Here is a 20,666-nt window from a genome sequence, read left to right on the forward strand (position 1 = left end):
CTTGTGAAGGGGGCCGGAGCACTCTCCTCCCTCGTAGTTGGCTCAGTCTGCATTGGTCTCGCCTTCTCTCTTCCCTCCGTGCTCAGGAAGGGGTGGTCCTTGCTCTTCGCCTGAGCTCTGTCTCTCCTGCTCCTCACTGTCTGCAAGCCTGTCTAATCCTGAAAAGCCTTGCCCGGACTGACTCTGCCCTTCCCCAGTTTCCTCCAAGACCAATAGAGCCGCCCTCTCGAGCTGATTTCTGTCTGCTCTTGTTCCAGCTCATCTTCCCCCTCAGATTTAAAGTCCGATGACAATATTATTTACAATAATCTGTTCCATACAAATTGGTTATATAAAAGGGTGCCATCCCTCAAATAACATGTGCCTCAAATGACTTTTGGCTGATACTAGTTTTATAGCTACATAAACTTGAATAATCAATTTTAGTTTAAGAGGACAGAGAAAAATCCCTAGATATAGTGCTAATTAAGTTTTTGATGTAAGTAACACGGAGATTTAGACTTCCAGCAAAAGTTCTTTAATGAGTAATTTAGTATTCTAATGTTTTGCAAAGGATAGAACTACATTTTAAATATTCTGGGTATGTAGTAAAATGAAATAAGTTAAGTGTTACATGAATTGGTAAGAAATTCTTGCTGGATAGAGGTAAACATTATCTCTTGTCCATAATCTGTTAAATACTTGGGGCCCTGTTATCCCAGGAAAAATAGATTGATTTGGTAAGGTTATTTCGGTGTCATTAATCAAATGAAAAACAATGTTAACAGCTGAAACTATCTAACTTTATGGAGAAGAACTAATGTGGGGAAAATGTTTGTTACATCATTTTTTAAATACAGGTAGTCCTTGAGTTATGATCACAATTGAGCCCAAAAGTTATGTTGCTAAGTGAAACATTTGCTAAGTGAGTTTGTCCCAATTTACGACTTTTCTTACCACATTTGTTAAGTGGATCACTGCAGTTGTTAAATTAGTAACAGGGTTGTTAAGTGAACCTGGCTTCCCATTGACCTTGCTTGTCTAAAGGTCGCAAAGGGGGATCACATGACCCTGGGACACTGCAACTGTCATACTGTATATGTGATTCAGTTGTCAAGCATCTGAATGTAAATCGTGACCGTGGGGATGCTGCAACGGTCATACGTGTGAAAAATGGTCATAAGTCACTTTTTTCAGTGTGCTTGTAACTTCAACTGGTCACTAAGTGAACTGTTGTAAGTTGAGGACTATTTGAATTTTTGGGGAACATTGCTTATGTTTATTCCACTGGAATATTTTAAACAGCTTGTTAAATTTACAGTAATATTTTTCTATGGAAAAAATACATATGAAACAACAGGATTTCTCTATCAGTTACAGTTTTCGTATAATAATGGTGGTTTTCATTTTCTTGAACATACATTAAAAAAGGGTGAGGTTGCACCTGATATTTTGAAGCCAATGAACATTGCTGTGGATGCTCCTCCTTAACTTTTCCAGTGTCTTCATTTTCTTCTAATTCTTTCAATTTGGCCAAAAAATATGTTTTCCATATGATCCACTTATGTCATATGTCTAAAGTGTGTGAGTTCAATGTTTTTTTTTTATAGAAGTCTGTTGTAATTTCTTCTGTAGAGTATGTAAGGTTTATTTTCATAATATACTCTATGCTTACTAATTTAATAAAAATTAATTGCTGTAGGAAAACATGTTTCTATGTTACATAGAGTAGACATCTATTCTTGTTAGATTTCTCAGCAGTAACATTTTCAAGATGCATACTGCCAAGCACCTGCATAATGAAATTATTATCTCTTGCCAGTAGATGTCAGTCAAACATTTATTATCCATTAGTTTGAAATCTTCTAGTTAATAAATGACTTTGAATGCAAAAGTAAAGTTTTACAAATTATAGAAATATTTCACATTAATGACCAAGCTAATAAATTTTCCAGAAATTTATTTGGCTAGATGTTGGCGACGTAATAAACTATAATGAAAAGGATTAAAATACAATTTAAATAGGTTAAATTGGCATTAAGAGATGTTATTTAAAGTTAATATAGTACATTTCATTTGTTTTCCCCCCAAGATCAACATTGTCACTTCCTGTATGTTAAACTGAATTTTAAAAGGAAAAACTTTATTATATTGCTAGATTTTGGCATGTACAGCTCTAGGTTTTGTGCTATAGGCCAAGAATGAGCTTTTAGGTCTGATAAGATGTTTGCAATTTTAAAAATGTGGACGACTACAGAAAATAGCGCTCTAACTGGAGGTAGCTCTTCATAAAATATCTGCTACCCAGAAAACAGTAGTGTAACTGCTTCATTTCATTCCTTCCAATCTGCCAAGATAATATCTATCAGTTCCACTTGTCTTTTGACCGTTTTTCCTTGGCAGAAGGACATATTTCCAAGTAAAGCATCAAACTGCAGCTACACATCATTTTTATTTTCTGACAATTCCTTTGGGCGAATACATTCATATATATAAAGATGGTGCTAGAAATTGCTACTTGGCTTATCAGCAAGCATCCTGCTCTTATTCACTGCACCTGAAAATAAGGTCATAAGGATACCAGAAGGGTTTCAGAGGACATCATGTTGTCTTTCACTGCTGTAGCAAATGTGATAAACATTTGAAGCATTTATTTTTATAAATATTCACAAATGGAATATTTCAAAACATTCTGCAGTATAAAAGTAGCATTTTAATGTGTAAAGTTATCTCAGACTGATAACATTTGCAAAATTGCTTTTGTACTCAGCTTCATATATGCCAGGAATGCCAAGCGGAATCTCTCCTTTTCCTCCTGGACAACCTCCTAACCCAAGGTAAAATAAATCTGCTTACATGGTGAGAAACATAGTAATTTTGATTATGTCCTGTTGTACTATTCTGAGATGGAATCTTAGTCTAAACATATGTTACAAAAATATGCGCACTTCCAAATTGACCTCTATGAAGCTTTTCTTTTTGAGTCACTGCTTATTTAAAAAGTTTAAATAAATTTAGCTTTATTTTGTTAATTTTTTTTAGACAAGAATCTTCAGAAATTAGATGTTGCTTGATCAGGAGGTTGAACAAGATGTGTTACTTCATTTCCAGTAGCTCCACACCTTTACAACTTTGCATAGAAAATCTGTAGGGAAATCTAAAACCTCATTTGTGTATCACACTTAAAATGCTTAAGTAGCAAGCTGGTAATTTACTTGGGTTTGGTAGAACTTTCTGCAGTCACTCAGAGAAAGAAGGCTTCCATGTTAGTTAAACGTGTTTTTGGAATAGCCTTCATGTCATCTGCATCCTAAATTAACATGTAGATCATGATTTCATTCCGTGGTTTGTGGTAACCAGACATACAGTGGTGTATCTCATGCTGAGCTGATACTTGATAGATAAGTAGTTTGCAAGAAAAGCCAGCAGATATATAGGAGAGTCATCATTCTCCTTTGAGGAAAGGTACTCTTAGTGCTCAAATGAACAAGCCCCACTTTCTTTTCCTTCTCTCTCCCATTCTTCTAAAGAAGCTTTCATCACATCCAATAAAAGTTAGGACAGGTTCCTTCTGCATTAACTTCCGTAGTTGGTCCAGAAAAATTAATATCTTCTTTGTATGCATGCTTTTTTATATTTTCATTGCAAGCCCAGTCTCCCCAAACCTTCTTGAAGCTTGTATTCAACAGGAGTACATTATTTTCTATGGATCTTCCTTACCATCTTTCATGATTATTGTGTTTTGTATGTGACCCTTATTTCTGCTGATCTATTCGCAAGGCCAGTTTAGTGTTCGATTATCATTCCCAAAATATGTTTTTAACCTGCCTCAGTTGCCTTAACAAGCTTTCCGAACTTTTCTTTGATATTTGGAGGGATGGCAGATTTCCCTTAAACAGATATGGTTCAGTGTCAGAAAATTTATGTATGTGTGTTGAATTCACATATATGTAAGGCATAGGTGTCTGTGAAAATGACTGGGCTCTATAACAGAGATCCTTGTCCTGGTTCTTCCTGCAATGCCACTCTAACATGCAAATGCATATGCAAATGTACACAACAAGAAGGCAAATGAGATTCCCATATGTGAGCAGTTCTCACATGTAGGTCTAGGGATAGAGTCAGCAGTGGACAACAGTACTGGGAAATGCAAGGCTGTTCCTTTCCTTATGAATTTCTGAAATGTATATAGGAGATCTCAAATTTGTGGCTTTGTGGTAAAACTAGAACATTTTCACCACTGATCATGCTGGATTACATTGCTCAGCCTTCTAATTCAGCAACATCCAAGAACTACAACTCGGCAAATTTAAAGTATTTTTAAGGAAGCTAAGGGCTGCATTATTTGTATTCATTTGAATATTCTTTAATTTTAATTATTAATTGATGGCTACACAATTAGGTGAATTACTAGGGATGTTTTCAGTACTTATGGTCTTAATATAAATCCTGCAACATACTCAGTTTATTGGGGTTTTTTTTGTCCTCCCGTAGCATTCTTCTGTGTACTTTTTGGTTAAAAAGTTGTAATTCATTTTGATCATCTGTATGCGAAATACAGAATGCAAAAATACCATTTTATCTTCCAGGAGATATAGGAATCTGCTTGGTGTCCATGTTATGATTTAAAAGATTACAGTTTTCTTTTCATGAAAGTAACAGAGCAGAATGAAAACAGTTAACAAGAGACTAAGCCTTGAATAGCTGGATGCGGTGTCTTTCCTTCAAATATTTTGAACATGAGTTTAAAAATATAATATTCATGTATAAAAATAATATGAAGTAGTGTTCAAACATATAAGCATCAATGAATTTATCACTAGATTGAATGGTAATCTGATTATAGCTGAATCCATTAAGCTTCAATAATCCTATTTTGTTTTCTCTTTCATTTCCTGGTCAAGTGGTTATCCAGGCTACCCTTATACTGCACCTAGTGGGCCATTTCCAGCAACAACCAGCACACCACATTATCCTTCTCAACCTCCCGTAACCACTGTGGGTGAGTAATTTCAAAAGAACCATTTCAAGGTGGAAAGCGAGATTTGCATCTGCAAATGTACAAACCAAAATATTTACATTTACAAAAATTATTGTTGGTTATAGCAACAAAAGAAACCTATGATAAAAGCAGTATTTGATCTTTTTAAACTAATTCTTATATTACATATATTGTTTTTCTTCCAATATTTGATTTACAAAAAGAAGGAATGATTTCTGCTGTTTCATTCATGAGGAGTGTTTTATTTTTAATTGATTGCTGTATGTGATAAAAATTTGTATGTGTTTGAAACTGTCATCTTAGCAAGTTGAAAATGAATTAAAGCCAAAAAGCAAATAGAACAAAATTACGTAATTGTTTTATTCTCTAATCTTATTCTGGGCAGCTAATCTTAGTTTTGACATTTAGATTTCAGGAGAAGTTTTAACATGCTAACAAATGCATAGGAATACCGTCAGTGTAATCACTACAATGCAAATAGTGATGCTGCAGCTAAATATAGTATAGTAAAGAATATAATTACAGATAAACATAGGAAACCTTAACAGTCAATGTTGCTGAAAATTTGTTTGAATAGGCTTGAGGTATCTTCAATATGTTCTTCAATGCATTTTCAGGCCTCCAGATTTCTTTTCTATTTATGTATTATTGAGCAGGTACATCATGTTAGAAGTAGCATGAATATCCAATTTCATGGGTAGATACTCAATAGATGTATGACTATTGTATGTAAATTTTACTTTCTGTCAGATAAAAATTCAGATCAGCAGCTGTTTTTTATTCCATACATCGCTAAATTCCTTACTGTTTTGGACTAAATGGTGCATTTACAATTAAATCCATTTGTAATAAGTCCTAGAAATTTGGAAGCTATGACCACACCTTGGCTATTCATTTGATTGGAACTTTGCCTTCCCAAGAAGTAAACATAAATCTTGAAACTCAAAAATTTGTTTAGAAGGCACAGCATCATTTAGTCCAGAAAGCAGACATGTTGACTCTCTTGTAATAATATTTTGTTGAAAAGCCAGAATGTATCCCCTTTTCCTAGTCATCCAAGATTACCAAGGCAGCTAATGTAGAAAACCAGAAAATAATTAAGATTTAATTAAGTGCCTAATAATATAATTATAAAATTTTCAAAAAAAGAGTAAATCTTAAGCTAAGATAGACGGAACTAAATTTGGCGCCCAAGACAATTTATTCCATAACTTGGGAACATCATGGAAGAAGTCCCCCTCCTGCGTTCTGAACGTGTCTTAAAAAAAAGGACTTTCTCAAAGACTTTAGTATAGTATAGTGGATACTGGTTTGTAATTATACAAATCTTTTGGATTTAGGATTTTTTATACTTTAAAAAAATATCTCGTAAGTGCCTCTTTGAAGACAGAAGATGGTCATTGTGTTTAAGCATGAACTTTGGCTACTTTAATTAACAGTGGAAATTCTAAAGGGGACAACAAAATCATCAAAACCTTCATATCTTCAAGATTTACAATGAATAGTCAACTTTATCTGCTGCTGCATTGTTCATTGTCTACTATTCCTCTCCACATACTAAAGAAGAAGATGCTATTCAGGATGGAAAAACAGCAACAACTTACAGGTAGTCCTCAACTTACAACAATTTGTTTAGTGACCATTCAGTTACAAAGGCACTGAAAAAATGAGTTAGGACCGTTTTTCACACTTACAACCATTTCAGCATCTCCATAGTCACCTGATCAAAATTTGGATGCCTGGCAACTGACTTGTATTTATGACTGTTCCAGTATGCTGGGATCATGTGATCTCTTTTTGCGAGCTTCTGACAAGCAGAGTCAGAATTTAACAACTGCAGTGAATCATTTAACAACTGTGGCAAGAAATGTCATAAAATGGGACAAAATTCACTTAACATATGTTTCACATAGCAACAGACATTTTGGGCTCAATTGTGATCATAAGTCGAGGACTACCTGTATTTGGATCTGACGCAATAAGAATGCAAAATATGGTTCCTTTTGCTACCTTCACTTTACAGAATGCAAAGAGATGCTAGTACCTGCTCAACCTAAGGTTCCTGAGATTTCTTTATTGGTGTTCAAACTGTCATTCCTCCTGTTTCATCATTTGTATCCGCCTACTTAATCAGATGTCAGTAAGAGACGGAAGTATACTTTGAATCAACAGTGTCCATTGCCTGGGATTATTTTGTAGTCTACAGATGAAGCAGGACTTTTTTTTTTTACAGTATTGTCAAAAACTCAGGAAGCTCAGCTCAAGCTCAGGAAAAAAAAATGAATTTACACAGTCATTCAGATCTATTAACTGCCTGGAAAAGACACTTTTAAGCTATCATACCTGCAGAGATTCATAATCTTCTATGAACATTTCATACAGACTCTTTGAACCTCGTATTACCAACTCTTTTTGAACTGAATGCCAAATCAAGAATGTATCCTGTTCCATGAATGGAATTTGATATTAGTGGGGACAGGTGTTCCCGAATCTGGAAATACTGTGCTGTTTCTTACTGGGTGACTTCAGCACATTCACTGAATATTCTCGACAAGAAGCCTAGCAAAATGCAGACACCAGAGTGTCAGGTAGAGAAGTAGGAAGAGAAGTCTTGGGAGACTCAAAATCATAATCGTCAATCTGTACTCTTGTCATACCTTTTTATTGTTTTGAAGAGGAACCTAAGCATTTGCATGTAATTCAGCAAAACAATATTGATGCTCCTTCAAAAAGTTGTACTATGGCTTCGTAGATACATAACTATAAGAGATATAATAAAAAAGTATTGTATCTGCACTGCTTTCTCAACCACTATCTGCCATGCTTGATGATCTCAATTAACTCTGGCATTCAATTACTTTGTGTTTTTTTTGGCCTATGTAACTATATTTTGTTCTTATCTCTTAATCTCTTAAATTGTCTTGGTGGGGATTATGTCTAGGTTCAGTCTATCAATAATTGGTCACTGAATATTGAAAGCTAACAATGTTAACTGCTCTTTCAAGAAGAGCTAAATGTGTACTTGAGTCTTCACTTGGCAAAGATAGCTCCGAGTTGCTCTGGAAAATGTCAATAGATAGAGGGAATGGGGGGGGGGGAGTATGGTTTTCTTTTTGTTATTATATAACTTAGATGCAATCATTTCTCTGTAAACTGCATACACCAACATATTAACAGTTGTTTGAAGTAGTGTTCAAATCAGATTGGCAATATGGAAAGTTTTTGTGTGTTTATGTCTAACATTTTGATTGTTTTTACATGGAGCAATACAGAAAACTATTCTGGGTAGAGTTTTCAGAAAGGGCTTTGACCACAAAGTTGATGAAGGATTAATGTATGTTTGTTCTCTTAATAGCAGATGGCAGAAGAAAGCAGAAACAGGTATGGATTTGTGGTCATTCTTATGTTTTCTGGGCAGAAAAACGGGCACTTGAAAGAAGCTTTGGTCCACAATTGGGAATTCGACTGGAGGATGCCAAATTACATTGGCTAGGAAAGAGTGGAATGGTGTGGGATCAATTAGTTCCCATCCTGTTGCATACCCGACGGAGGCTAACAGATCCTGATATATTGGTGATCCATCTAGGAGGCAATGACTTGGGGACAGCCAGTAATTTGGATGTCATAAACCGAATGAAGAAAGATTTTGGACTTCTTAAGCAAATATTCAAGAATACCTTTCTAGTCTGGTCTAATATCATTCCCCGGAAAGTATGGAATCAAGAGATACCCCATAAAGTGATGGAGAGAAGCAGAAGAATACTCAATGAAGAAATGGGCTATTTTATACAATATATTGGAGGGACTGTGATCCAACATGATTTACTTGTACCAGAATCTCCTGGATTGTTCCACCTAGATGGTGTGCTCTTATCTGAGAGTGGCACAGATATCTTCAACCTGGATTTACAAAGTGCTTTAGAAACTTTGGTTTGCTTTTAAATGGAAGAAAAATGATACCCGTTATGTATTAACAACTGTGGAGACTTTTTACAAATAGAGAAAGTTCTGAAAAGCATGGTAACATGAATTTATAGATAACAGACAGCCTATGATTTAGCTGGGTACGGATTACTAAGGCAGTTATCTGTGACATTGCCCTATAATCTGCAAAGAATTTTTTTGTTAATGTGTTTAACTATTTTTTTGAAAATACAGTTTATTTTTTCATTTACTTTAATTCACTTCTCATGTATGTTGAATGAGACTGCCAAACAATTGATCCCATCTCCCCAAAGTGAATATAGCATGATTATATCAATCTACAGTATAAGTAACAGTTTACAAAGCTGTTTCATGTGAGTCAGATGGAACTAATTATTAAGTGTTAACATATTGGGGTTAGGAGTTATTCCAGTTCTCCTGTAGAAGTTTGACAAACTCTTTTGTGTATGCTTTGAGGATCATGCACAAGGAGGGAAAAGGAAGGAAAATCCCATTACGCAAATGGAAGTCAGCTAATGTATGTTGGATATAGCCCACTATTACTGATTCAGCATTGCACCTTAGAACATTTGTTCTGCTTTTCAAAAAGTGGAAAATTATATAAATATAATGGGAAGATCAAATGAAGATCTAGTTTCTGACACATTGGTTTTTGAAAATACTTTTACTAGCTAAAAATTTAAGCAATTCTATTTCACAATTGCATGTCTTATAGGCAGCAATTAGTGGCTGTTTTAAATGTAGTATTCCCAATTTAATACACATAATTTATTAAGCTAGGAATACCATTTTAGTCCCCCACATTCTTCTCCACCTTTCTGCCTTTTGTACCAGCTTTGATCCAGATCACAATATCTGTTAGTATTGAACTGTGGTATAAAGTTGTTTCATTTACTGAACTCTTAATAATATGCATTGAACCATATCTCCCTATTTTTGGCATAATGGAAAATTGGTTTAAAAAATGGGGACTAAAGAATTGCTTCTCCTTCTAGCAATTGTTCTAGATATGAGAGCTCTTAGACTTGCTGTAAGAAAGGTTTCAATGATTCATTTTTCTAATGCATGCAAAATAGTATCATATGCTTCTTAGAGCAGTTATGATACTTGTAAAATGCTATTTTAAATGAGAGGGTCTACAAAAATATTGTTTGTTAACTTTGAGTGAATAGATTGCTTGTGATAATTAAAATGAAATTGTAATTATTTTCCTGTCAATATTCCCCCTGGGATATCAAAGCACTTTAGAGTTTTTGTTTGCTGTGCTTGAAGAAAATCTTTCTTTGATTCCAAATGCGTAAAGGTAGAGATGGTCTGCTTATCCCAAAGGTATTGTTGAACTGTTTGACAGTAGCGCTATAAGAGAACAATGGCAGTTCATGGTTTGGCATCATTGATTTGAACCAGAATTTGCTTTGAAGGATTGTTCAAGGGAAGTACAATTTTAGAAGCAAGTAAGGAAAATTTACAATACAGAGACGTGTATATTTTCACACACAGCCCCTCCCCCACAAAACCCTCCCTAACCTACTGTGCAGTAACAATTTGTTTATTAAGGAGGAAACAATTTTGCAAACGAATCAAAACAAGACTCATTTTGTGTTTCAATATTGAATTCAACTTACACTGCATTTATGTGGTATTGTGACTTTAATTTTCTTAACAAGCAAGAGGGAAATCAATATTAATCATTTATGTCGATTTTCTGTCATTTCTGAAATGAGTTCCTTACTCAAAAGACTACCAAGTCTGCTCAGCCTCTAAAAGAGGGACTTTGAAAGCTTCATTCAATAATGAACTGAATGACTGAAAGTAAGACAAGTGGAATGGAATGTAGAAGACCAAGGTGTGGAGACGGCATCTTTTAAATATTAACTTCATAGAGTGAAACACTTGAGCAGATTTATTTTTTGTAATTTAGCTTAAGAATCTCTGAAGTTTCCAGCCAGATGAGGAGAATTATACTATCTGTGAGAGCAAATAGGACACTGTTCAAATGTGTATGGCATGCTTCAGTTTTTTCCAGTGAGGGTTTAACAGCACAACTGTTGGAAACAGCAGTTTACAGATTGCCTTTTGTATATTTGCTTGTAAAAGAGCCTTTAAGCTCCAGTATTTTGTCAGGATTTATCTTTCATAAACTATTGACATTGGACATCTGTTTGAATCATCTGATTTCTATAATTTGGTGGGTTCTGTTTTAAAAATAATAAAACATTAGCCTTTGTTTTCTTGTACTGTATGGTATTAATGGGCATCTAATAATATCCTGCAATTTATTTTTCTCCAAATCCTGTTTTTGGAGCCATTAACAATCATGTGCTGACACGGCACTTAGTCTAATATCAGATATACTGGAAATGGTTGCATTTTCAATTATATTGGCTACCCTGAAAATAAAGCAACCATGTGGTATTTCAAAAGCTGAAAGCAAATATTGGTGCCAGTATTTAATGGCCATTATTTATGGCTAAACATAATGGCTTTGATTCAAGCTTGTTTTTACCAGGACTTGAAAATGCCTTCCATTTGCACATGGTAGTCTCCTAATTTTTCCTCTCCAGATATTCATCCCTGTGCTCTAGTCTTGGGATACATATTTCCCAAACTGGTTTTGTGCCAGAGGGGCACTGGGCTCTATAAATAAGAAGAGATGGGGGTTGACCTGTTTATGAATACAGTAAATTATTATTCTTTGGAGAATAATTTATTAAAAATATTAGAAATAGTCTTTCAGTCACAAATACTGAATATATATATTTACATTTGGTTAATATGTATAAAATCATTAAAACAACTACACATTGATTCTCTCTTTGTGAATAAGCAATACTACCATCAATAAAAGACCTACTGTTGCATTTAAATATTAGGGAATAGTTTGTCTGTCCACAACCAACATGGTGTTCTGTATATCTCAGATTTTGATAATACATTTGGCAGATAATTACCTACAGCAGCATGAACCTAGTAATAGGTTTCATAGGATTCTCTGGGTGACCATAGTTTCCCAGAACTCTGTAACACAAACACAAATATTTTAGTTCCACATCACACTACTGGTTGGTACTAGTATTAATTTTTAAAGATGTCAGTGTCCTTCCCTAAAGGGAAATGTAATTGTTATATGTTGTCCAGGTATCAACCTCACAGGACAAGTACTTTGATATTCTACACTGCTAATGTTTTCTTTCATTGGATGACTTATAATTCATAATTGGAAGGAGCTATGTTGGTGATGGGATGAAAGGAAGAGACGTTGTGCATTCATAACATCTCAGATTCGGTTTCCGGCATTTCTAGTTAAATATAGCAGGTAGTAGAGTCAGACTACAGCCTGATACTTCCAAGAGCCTCTTCCAGGCAGCCTGGCCAATGCTGGGATAGATGGACAAGTGGCTGGGCTTATCACTGTTTCTCTGTGTTCCTAAATCTCATCTGTAATGAGATCATTTGTAGAGCTTTTGGTTCAGCCCATGTGAAAACTTATTAATAAAAACCACTTTTTCCTGCTTGAAATAGGTCATTTTGAACTTGAAACAGATTGGATTTGAAATGTTTTGTGTTGTTTATGAAGTCCTTTTAAGCTTTTATTTGAAAGAGAGTGAAGAATGGTCTTGGTGGCATTCTGGGATAAATGATGTGTATTTACACAAAATAAATACTTATATTCCACAAATAGTTTCCTTTTAAAATGCAAGATGATCTTCCATTTGCTAAGTGGTTTTGGCAGATGTGCCATGCAAGATGTTGTTTAGTCTTCAGTTCAGGATCATCTTATTAGCTAAAACCAGTAAATATTTTATATCTCCCAAATAATGTTCTCTGTAAGAGATGAGTTTTATAAATACTTGAGCTCTTCTGGGCAGGTTAGGAGAAGATGATGCAGAAGTCAAAAGACTTCTGTTTTATTGTTTTATTTTTCCAGAAAATAATTCCCATTAAAAGAAATATAATTGTTCCTCTTTTTTTAGCAAACAAGCAAACAAAAACTTTACTCACCATAACGCTCTAGGTGGTTTCCACAGATCAGTTTTGTAGACTGAAAATGCTGCATATGACAGTGGCTATTATTTTGGATTTATAGCTGTTCTCCCTTTCTCAAGGACCAAGGGACATTTCAGGCCAGAACAAATTAATGAAGGAATCAATGGTGATGGTTTGTTGTCAGTGTTCTATTTTTTATATTAGAAAAGTGACTTTATTGTACCAAGATAATCTCAAGACTATTTCATTCTGAACTTGAATTAAAGAAAAACTTAGCACATAGTATCCTTTGGAAGTCAGCAAATCACCTGTTCAGCGATTCCCGTCTTGATTTATAACTTTAAATGAATTTCACTCTCTTACATAAAATTTATGCCACAGGTAGCAATTCAATCTATTTAGATTAAATCTATTTAGATTAAATTAAGAAAATAATTGAGCAGTGTTAATATTTTAAGAAAAAATGTCTTATGAGTGATATTAAATGTCAGTTTATTGAGCAGCCAAGTTCAGTGCTGGGGGCTTCTTTTCTTTTGGGCTTAATTGGTAGTCTATATACTGTAAGGTCACAGTACCTTAAGGTCACTTCTGAAATCAGATTCCATATGGTAAAGGTTAAATGTTTCAAGTATTCCTTGTAATAAATGGCTGCATGCCACCTAGCTTCTTAGTGTGTGGCTAATTATGGAAGAAGGAAGGAGAAAATGCTAAGACTCATATTCTTAAAGGAGTAAACTAATATATTTTTCTTGTTTGGAATATATAATTTTCCTTGGTTCTTTGTACTATTTTAGACACATAAATTACTTTACACACACAAACAGTTATACATATGGTAATTGTTATTTTTTCTGGCCTTAAATTTGAGTTGTATGCAAGGTCTTCATAAATATGCACTTGTGAATAAGAAATCCAATTTGTGTTTGTCTTATCAGTATAGAGATTGTATAGTATACTGTAGTTTTAGGTGGTAACTATCTTAGCTAAAAGACTCACATTCTTTGATTAGAATTGTTTCTTCACCGCCCTTTGCACTGCCAAGGATGGGCAAGAGGAAACTCTGAGAGGGAAAATTCTGACATGCAAGTTTATGTTGGCACAATAGGCTCTCCATAGGAGACTTCAGAGGGCCTGTTTTGGAAAAGTGTGAATTTAACAGCCACATCAAACAAGTAATTGTTGAGCTGGGGTACATCAAAATGTTTCAGGCAATTCCAGAAGGTTTTAAAAAACACAATGGGTTTTTAACATGATACTAAAATTATAGTCTGTCTTCTATGAAACCTGCATCCTTCCCCTCCTTTTCCCTACACCTTACCCCAGTTTAAATCCTACATTAGTCTAGCCACTTTGCATCTGAATTGTGAACTGCAGTTCACAAAAGATTATGCCTTTCAAGAAAAATGGACTTTGTTAGTTAGCAAAAATGAGTCCAGATTATCTAAGGCAAAAGGTAGGTGAATTTGAAATGAGACTATTACATACAATTTTGCATTCACTGTGTTGTTGTAAATCATGGTACCCTTTTAAAAATAAGATAAATTCTATATTACATCGTTCTTTCCTTTTCTATTCTAATTGAATTTTATTTTTTGTCACCTAAGCACATTAACACTGAAACACCAAGAGCACTTCCGTGTGTGTAAAAGTGGCTTGTTGAAAAACATACATAGTTGCCCTTTATTCTTTTTAAAAAAATATGTTTTCTTTGTTTGCCATTTGTTAGTCTTTTGCTTGGGAGCTTTAAAGAAATGATTAGAACCAGTTTGGAGCTTTTATTTGCCCATACAAACAGAATGCATCTAGCAGCATTATCAACCTCAGTTTCTCCATTTCATTTCATTCTTCAAAATATGCATGTCCTTTAAAGAATTACAGTAAAACCGTTAATATCAAGTAATGTAAAAATGATGAGTTTTTTCATGATGATATTAACTTTAAGAGATTTTCAGTATGTTTCTTGGCAAACTGAACACTCTATCCAACATAGTCCGTAAATTGTATTTTAATACACCATATAATATTGGCATTTAAGAAAAATTGTATTTATTAGTGGAAAATGTCTAGAGTTCTAAAAATGTTTAATTTATGTAACATTTGTTATGCAGAAAGATTTCTTAGTTTGATACCAATTTTCAGAGTTCTTTGCATATGGCAGGCTTGCTTATTTTCAAGAGAAGAGAGATTTTAGGAAACAGTGATCAGCATGATAGACATTCAGAACCTCGATTAAACTTGTTCCTAAGACTCAAAATGAAAGTATGAAAAAGAATAAGATACTTTGATATATGCTGAAATTCATAAATGAACTTTAAATATGTTGAAAAGAAAATAGAAACTGTACTGTTCAACTATCCTTCATTAGATTCTGAATCTGAAGATTTTATATTCATTTTTGTTACACATCATTAAAACCTGAGTTTATAAAAGTGAAAGCCAGAAGAAAGAAAATTTTAAAAGGAATTATCGCACCTTCTTCAGCATCATATGAAGTTCATAATGAAGAAATTTGGATCAGAATCTGTGACCCTGAAAGTCAATTTCATCTGAAGATCAAATCCGAATAAATGAAGTTGACAAGAAAGAATGGAAGTTGTGGGAAGAATAGACATTTTCAGTCATTCACTATTTTTATTTGTTGTGTGGACACTTCAAAAATATTGGTATTGTATTGATTTGTATTAATAACTGGTATTACTGGAATGGACATATCAGAATCCCTTTCATAATCTGGATGCTGCTTCAGCAATGGAAATCTTAAAAGAAACAAAAAGGACTCATGATTTTGAAAAAAGGCTGTGATTTAGAAGAAGAATGTTAATATTAAGAACATTTATGGATGCGGCAAACTCAGACTACATGTGAAACCTGTGGCACTTTGAGTTGGTGTGTTAAGGTAAAATACAATTTTTATCATAAAGGGCTGTTCCTAATTCTTGCTATTTTGGATACTGTTGTAATACATGTAACTTAAAATCATTTTAGCCCGAATGTTTGAGAAGAAGAATTAAAATAAGAAAAATCATTTGTGCATGACAAATACCTGGCATCACATGTCAAATGATCATAACATTTGCCCTGTAGCTTTTTACAACTAGGATGGAAAGAAAAGAACATTTGTATAAAAATAAAGTAGGGTTTCTTTGTTTTCAGTATATAGCGCTCTTACAATTCTTTTTTAAAAATAAGTAACAGCAAGCAATAATGATCAGTAATAGTCTGAGATAGACACTTCTTAAGTTTTCCTAATAAAAATTTCTACTTATGGTGTATCCACCAACATCGGAGTAATTCAAGTGCACTAGATGCTTATGAAGTTTGAATTCCTAAGAAAGGCCTGCTATTTTATTTAAATTTTTATTTTTAATTAATAAATATGTGAAAGCTTAATTAATCTTTTTTGCACTAGATGAAAGCTCCTAGAGAACTGGTTGAGATTTTTATAACTCAGTTATAAACTATGATGAGATAAGTAAACCCATATTAAATTGGCCAGGGATCCATTTACAGGTGGTCCTCAACTTACCACCACAATTAAGCCCAAAATTTATGTTGTTAAAAAGTGAGAAATTTGCTAAGTGAGTTTTGCCCCATATTACGACATTTTTTGCCACAGTTGTTAAGTGAATCACTGCAGTTGATAAGCTAGTAACCTGGTTGTTAAGTAAATCTGGCTTCCCCATTGACTGCTTGTCAGAAAGTCGCAAAAGGGAATCACATGGCTCTGGGATGCAGCAATGGTCACAAGTATGAATCAGTTGCCATGCATCTGAATTTTGATCACATGATCCTGGGAATGCTGGAAAGGTGGTAACTTAAAAAATGGTCATAAAACACTTTTTTCAGTGCCGTTATAACTTTGAACGGTCACTAAATGAACTGTTGTAAGTCGAGGACTATCTGTATTCCTAAATGCATTGAAAGTTCACAGATATACCCTTCTAAAGTATGACTTTTCCAAGTTAGTACGAGGTGGTATTCCTTTTGTGTTTTTTTCCCCTTTAAAATATTCAGAGGTCACGCCCAAGGGTCTGTCTGAGGAAGTGGATAGCAGCACTTCTGTGATTGTGGTTTTTATTCTGCAGGTCCCAGCAGAGATGGCACAATTAGTGAAGACACTATTCGAGCTTCCCTTATATCAGCAGTCAGTGATAAATTGAGATGGCGAATGAAAGAAGAAATGGATCGTGCCCAGGCAGAGCTCAATGCCTTGAAGCGCACAGAAGAGGATCTGAAAAAGGGTCATCAGAAGCTTGAAGAGATGGTAACTCGTCTAGACCAAGAGGTGGTAAGCAGGAGGATACTCTTCCCTGAATAATTTTGGCTGTGCATTAGTACCTCTCCCCCCCCCCGCCGCCCTTCCTTCTACTGTGAGAGCATATGACCTGTGGTCAAACTTGTCTTCATAATGGTAGACAAATTGCAAAAAAAAATATATATGTGAATGTGGAGTGTGTACATTTCTTTTTATTCATAATTATAGATTTTAGAGATGTAACTACTGTAGGATGTAGAAATTAGATTAAATGGATATTGTGTAGTCTTATTAAATAGAGAACTTTTACATACATAAAAATGTATTTTACAATCTGTCAAATATTGGAAGGAAGCACCTGAGCATGTGTTCTTATAAGAAGGTAAGCTGAAATAATTTTTGCTTGATAAGATGCATGTGATTTATTCTGAATCTGAAGGAGCAGTTTTTAATTATTTGTGGAGTTCACATATCTATAATGAAACAGTGACACCATCAAAATGGGCAGGTCCAATGGGGAAAACGCACTATTCCTAAGCAATGGATTGAGCACAAAATGAAGTCATGACAAGCAGTTTCAGAAATTAAATCATACTTAATTATTAAGAAGGGCATTGAAAATTATTTTTATAATAATATGTATTTATAGAAATATATGATAGACTGTTGCATTTCAGAATGACTACTGTAATGTTGGAAAAACATAGTCAAATACTCAAATGTATTTGAGATCTAGAGTAATATCTAGTGAGTTAAAGGAAAAGATGAATAAAAGAATTTATGATAAAGGCTTATAAAATTACAAGGGCATTGGGAAAGTTACTTGATTATTCATTTTCTTATTTATATATTATACTTGAACCTAGAGTAATTTTGGTAAATTAATGATAAATGATTCAAGGTAGATTAAGTAATATATAGTTAAAATTATCAGCAGCAAGGCAAAAAACATTCTAAGCCATTTTTAAGAATAGTGGCAATGTGCAGGTGGCTACTGGTCTGTTATCACTACTGAATCCCAAAGGAAAATAGTTAATGTAGGAAATACAGGATTTAATTCCAACCTATTAAGTCTCTTCTTAATTTCCTTGGGCTATTTTATATCACTAATTGTGTTGACAGCCGGTGATTAAAGATACCAGATTAGAAACTGGAATGACTTTGGGCTAGTTAGTCTGTCTCGGCCTTGGGAAAAAGTCAGTGGCAAATCAGTTCCCAAAATGTTGCCAAAAAAACTGCAGGGACTTGTCTGGGTGAAGACTCACTCAAAGGAACAACAACCACAAAAAAGTACAATAGTCAGTAGGTGAAGGTGAAAAGTGAAATTTAGAGTGTCAATTTTAAATGGATATAAAGTCATTTTACTGTCTGTCTGTCCAGGCTGAAGTTGACAAAAACATCGATCTCCTGAAAAAGAAAGATGAAGAGTTAAGTTCTGCCTTGGAAAAAATGGAAAGTCAGTCAGAAAACAATGACATAGATGAAGTTATTGTTCCTACCGCACCACTTTACAAACAGATACTGAACTTGTATGCAGAGGAAAATGCTATTGAAGATACCATCTTTTATCTGGGGGAAGCACTGAGACGTGGAGTTATAGACCTTGACATCTTTCTCAAGGTAGTTTTAATGAAATATTCAAATATACACGAATATACTGGTCCTTCCACTTGTCCACCTTAATTCTGAACTTTAATGCTATTTAGTAAATGTGATATGCAAATGCAGAATTTTCTTTTCCTGATCTAATATAGTATGTAGGCAGCAATTGTGGACCCACCATCCACATGGTAACTACAAAGATACAGTATAAGCATATGCTGTGATTCAAGTTGCTGTGCATTTCATCTCTTTGTTTAGTTTCTCTTTCCCACATTTCTCTTTGTTTTTTTCAACTAATTTACTTTGCAATTGATTTTTTCCACCAGTATTCTGCCAGTAATTAATTCTCTGCTCCTGGTTATTCAGATTATTATCTTGCTACTTTTCAAAGGAATCCATGTGTATATACTGAAGTTCCAGAGAGGTATCTTATGAATCTGGCTTGGTTGTTGGCCTCTCCCACTTACTTTTGTTGAATAAAATAAAGCTCTCTCAACAGTGAGATCTAGGGAGAGAAGAAAATGGAATCACCAGAGCAAAATCAGTAGAGTTCTTTGCAGTTCACTCATATATACTTCACAGCAACACCATGCTTTATTTTAAAAAAGCATCTTCTGTTCTTTGTGTATTATCGCTGATGAGCAGAGGTAGTACAGTCAATTAAAAACAAGGAAATAATGGATTTAGATACCTTTATATAATACATCTCTCAATCATGTTTTCTATAATTGGGACTACAGTTTCCAGAATTCTTTGATAATATAACCAATTATAATCCATGCTTCATTAAGTTAATACATCCCAAATTGGTATTTGAAAACACTATTATATTATTATGTTAATTTTTATTATTCAAGTAGTCACCGCCTTACATTATTTAATGACCATTTGAAATTACAGCAGCACTGAAAAAAGTGAGTTATGACCACTTTTCACACTTATGACTGCTGCATCATCCACATGGTCACATGATCAAAATTTGGGTGTTTGGCAACAGGTTCATATTTATGATGGTTGCGGTGTCCTGGGGTCGCTTTTTCTGACCTTCTGACAAGCAAAGTGAATGGGAAGGCCAGATTCATTTGATAACCCTTGTACTAACTTAACAACTGCATTAATTCATTTAACAACTGCAGCAAGAATGGTCGTAAAATGGGTCAAAACTTACTTAATAACTGTCTCACTCAGCAATAGAAATTTAGGCTCAATTGTAGTCATAAGTCAAGGGCTACCTGCATAGAAATGATCCACATTTAAATGTAGAGAGAGGAGAAGGAGAAAGGAAGGGGAAGTAGAGTAGGAAAGGATGATAGAGGGAAGATAGGAAGTAGGAGAGAGGTAGAAGAAAGAGGTATATGGAGAGCAGAAGAGCTAATAATGGGTTTTTATTTTGGGGGGGCGTTGATGACAAGAGGAACTGATGTAATCATTATTTATTACTATATGATACTAATTATGTATAGCAGTGTTTTTCAACCTTTTTTGTGCAAAGGCACACTTTTTTCATGAAAAAAATCACGAGGCACACCACCATTAGAAAATGGTGCACCCTGGTCAACACTAAGTAAGGAGCCTCCCTGCCAGGCCACAGTGGAAGGCCAACTCAGTGGTGTGTGTGTGTGTGTATGTGTGTGTGTTATTTCAGTCAACCAAGGTTGGGAAGCAAGACTCTGTCCAGCCATCGTTTGCTAATGCGGCCCCAGCTGACCTCTGCTCTTGTCCAGCAGCAGGGGCTGATTCTTGGTCTGGTGAACTGTCTGCTTGTGTGTGTGTGTGTGTGTGTGTGTGGTGTGCGTAAAAGAAAGCAGCCCTGGGGTTGGGTTCTCAGTGGACCCCCTGAAGAGCCTTTCCTGTGGCTGGCTGTGGAGGTGGAATCCTAACTCCCATGGTCTCAGA

The 20,666-nt window shown here is 34.7% G+C and overlaps 1 protein-coding gene across 3 annotated transcripts in view; it reads left to right on the forward strand.

Annotated features, from left to right (window-relative positions):
* TSG101 (tumor susceptibility 101) overlaps positions 1-20,666 on the forward strand; it is a 36,198-nt gene that overhangs the window by 13,119 nt on the left and 2,413 nt on the right. The window contains exons 6-9 of one of the 3 annotated variants that reach the window (XM_087717060.1): positions 2,750-2,816; positions 4,884-4,981; positions 16,999-17,201; positions 18,549-18,788. In XM_087717060.1, the coding sequence (XP_087573186.1) occupies positions 2,750-2,816; positions 4,884-4,981; positions 16,999-17,201; positions 18,549-18,788 (608 nt within the window). Of the gene's footprint in view, positions 1-2,749; positions 2,817-4,883; positions 4,982-8,336; positions 9,194-16,998; positions 17,202-18,548; positions 18,789-20,666 lie in introns of those variants that run through there. The other 2 variants (XM_087717047.1, XM_087717053.1) reach the window with 2 other exon arrangements.

This window comes from Thamnophis sirtalis, unplaced genomic scaffold (assembly GCF_051295495.1).
Source record: "Thamnophis sirtalis isolate CommonGarterSnake01/CBP01778 unplaced genomic scaffold, rThaSir2_p1.2 scaffold_1, whole genome shotgun sequence".
In the NCBI taxonomy this organism is placed as follows: Eukaryota; Metazoa; Chordata; class Lepidosauria; order Squamata; family Natricidae; genus Thamnophis; species Thamnophis sirtalis.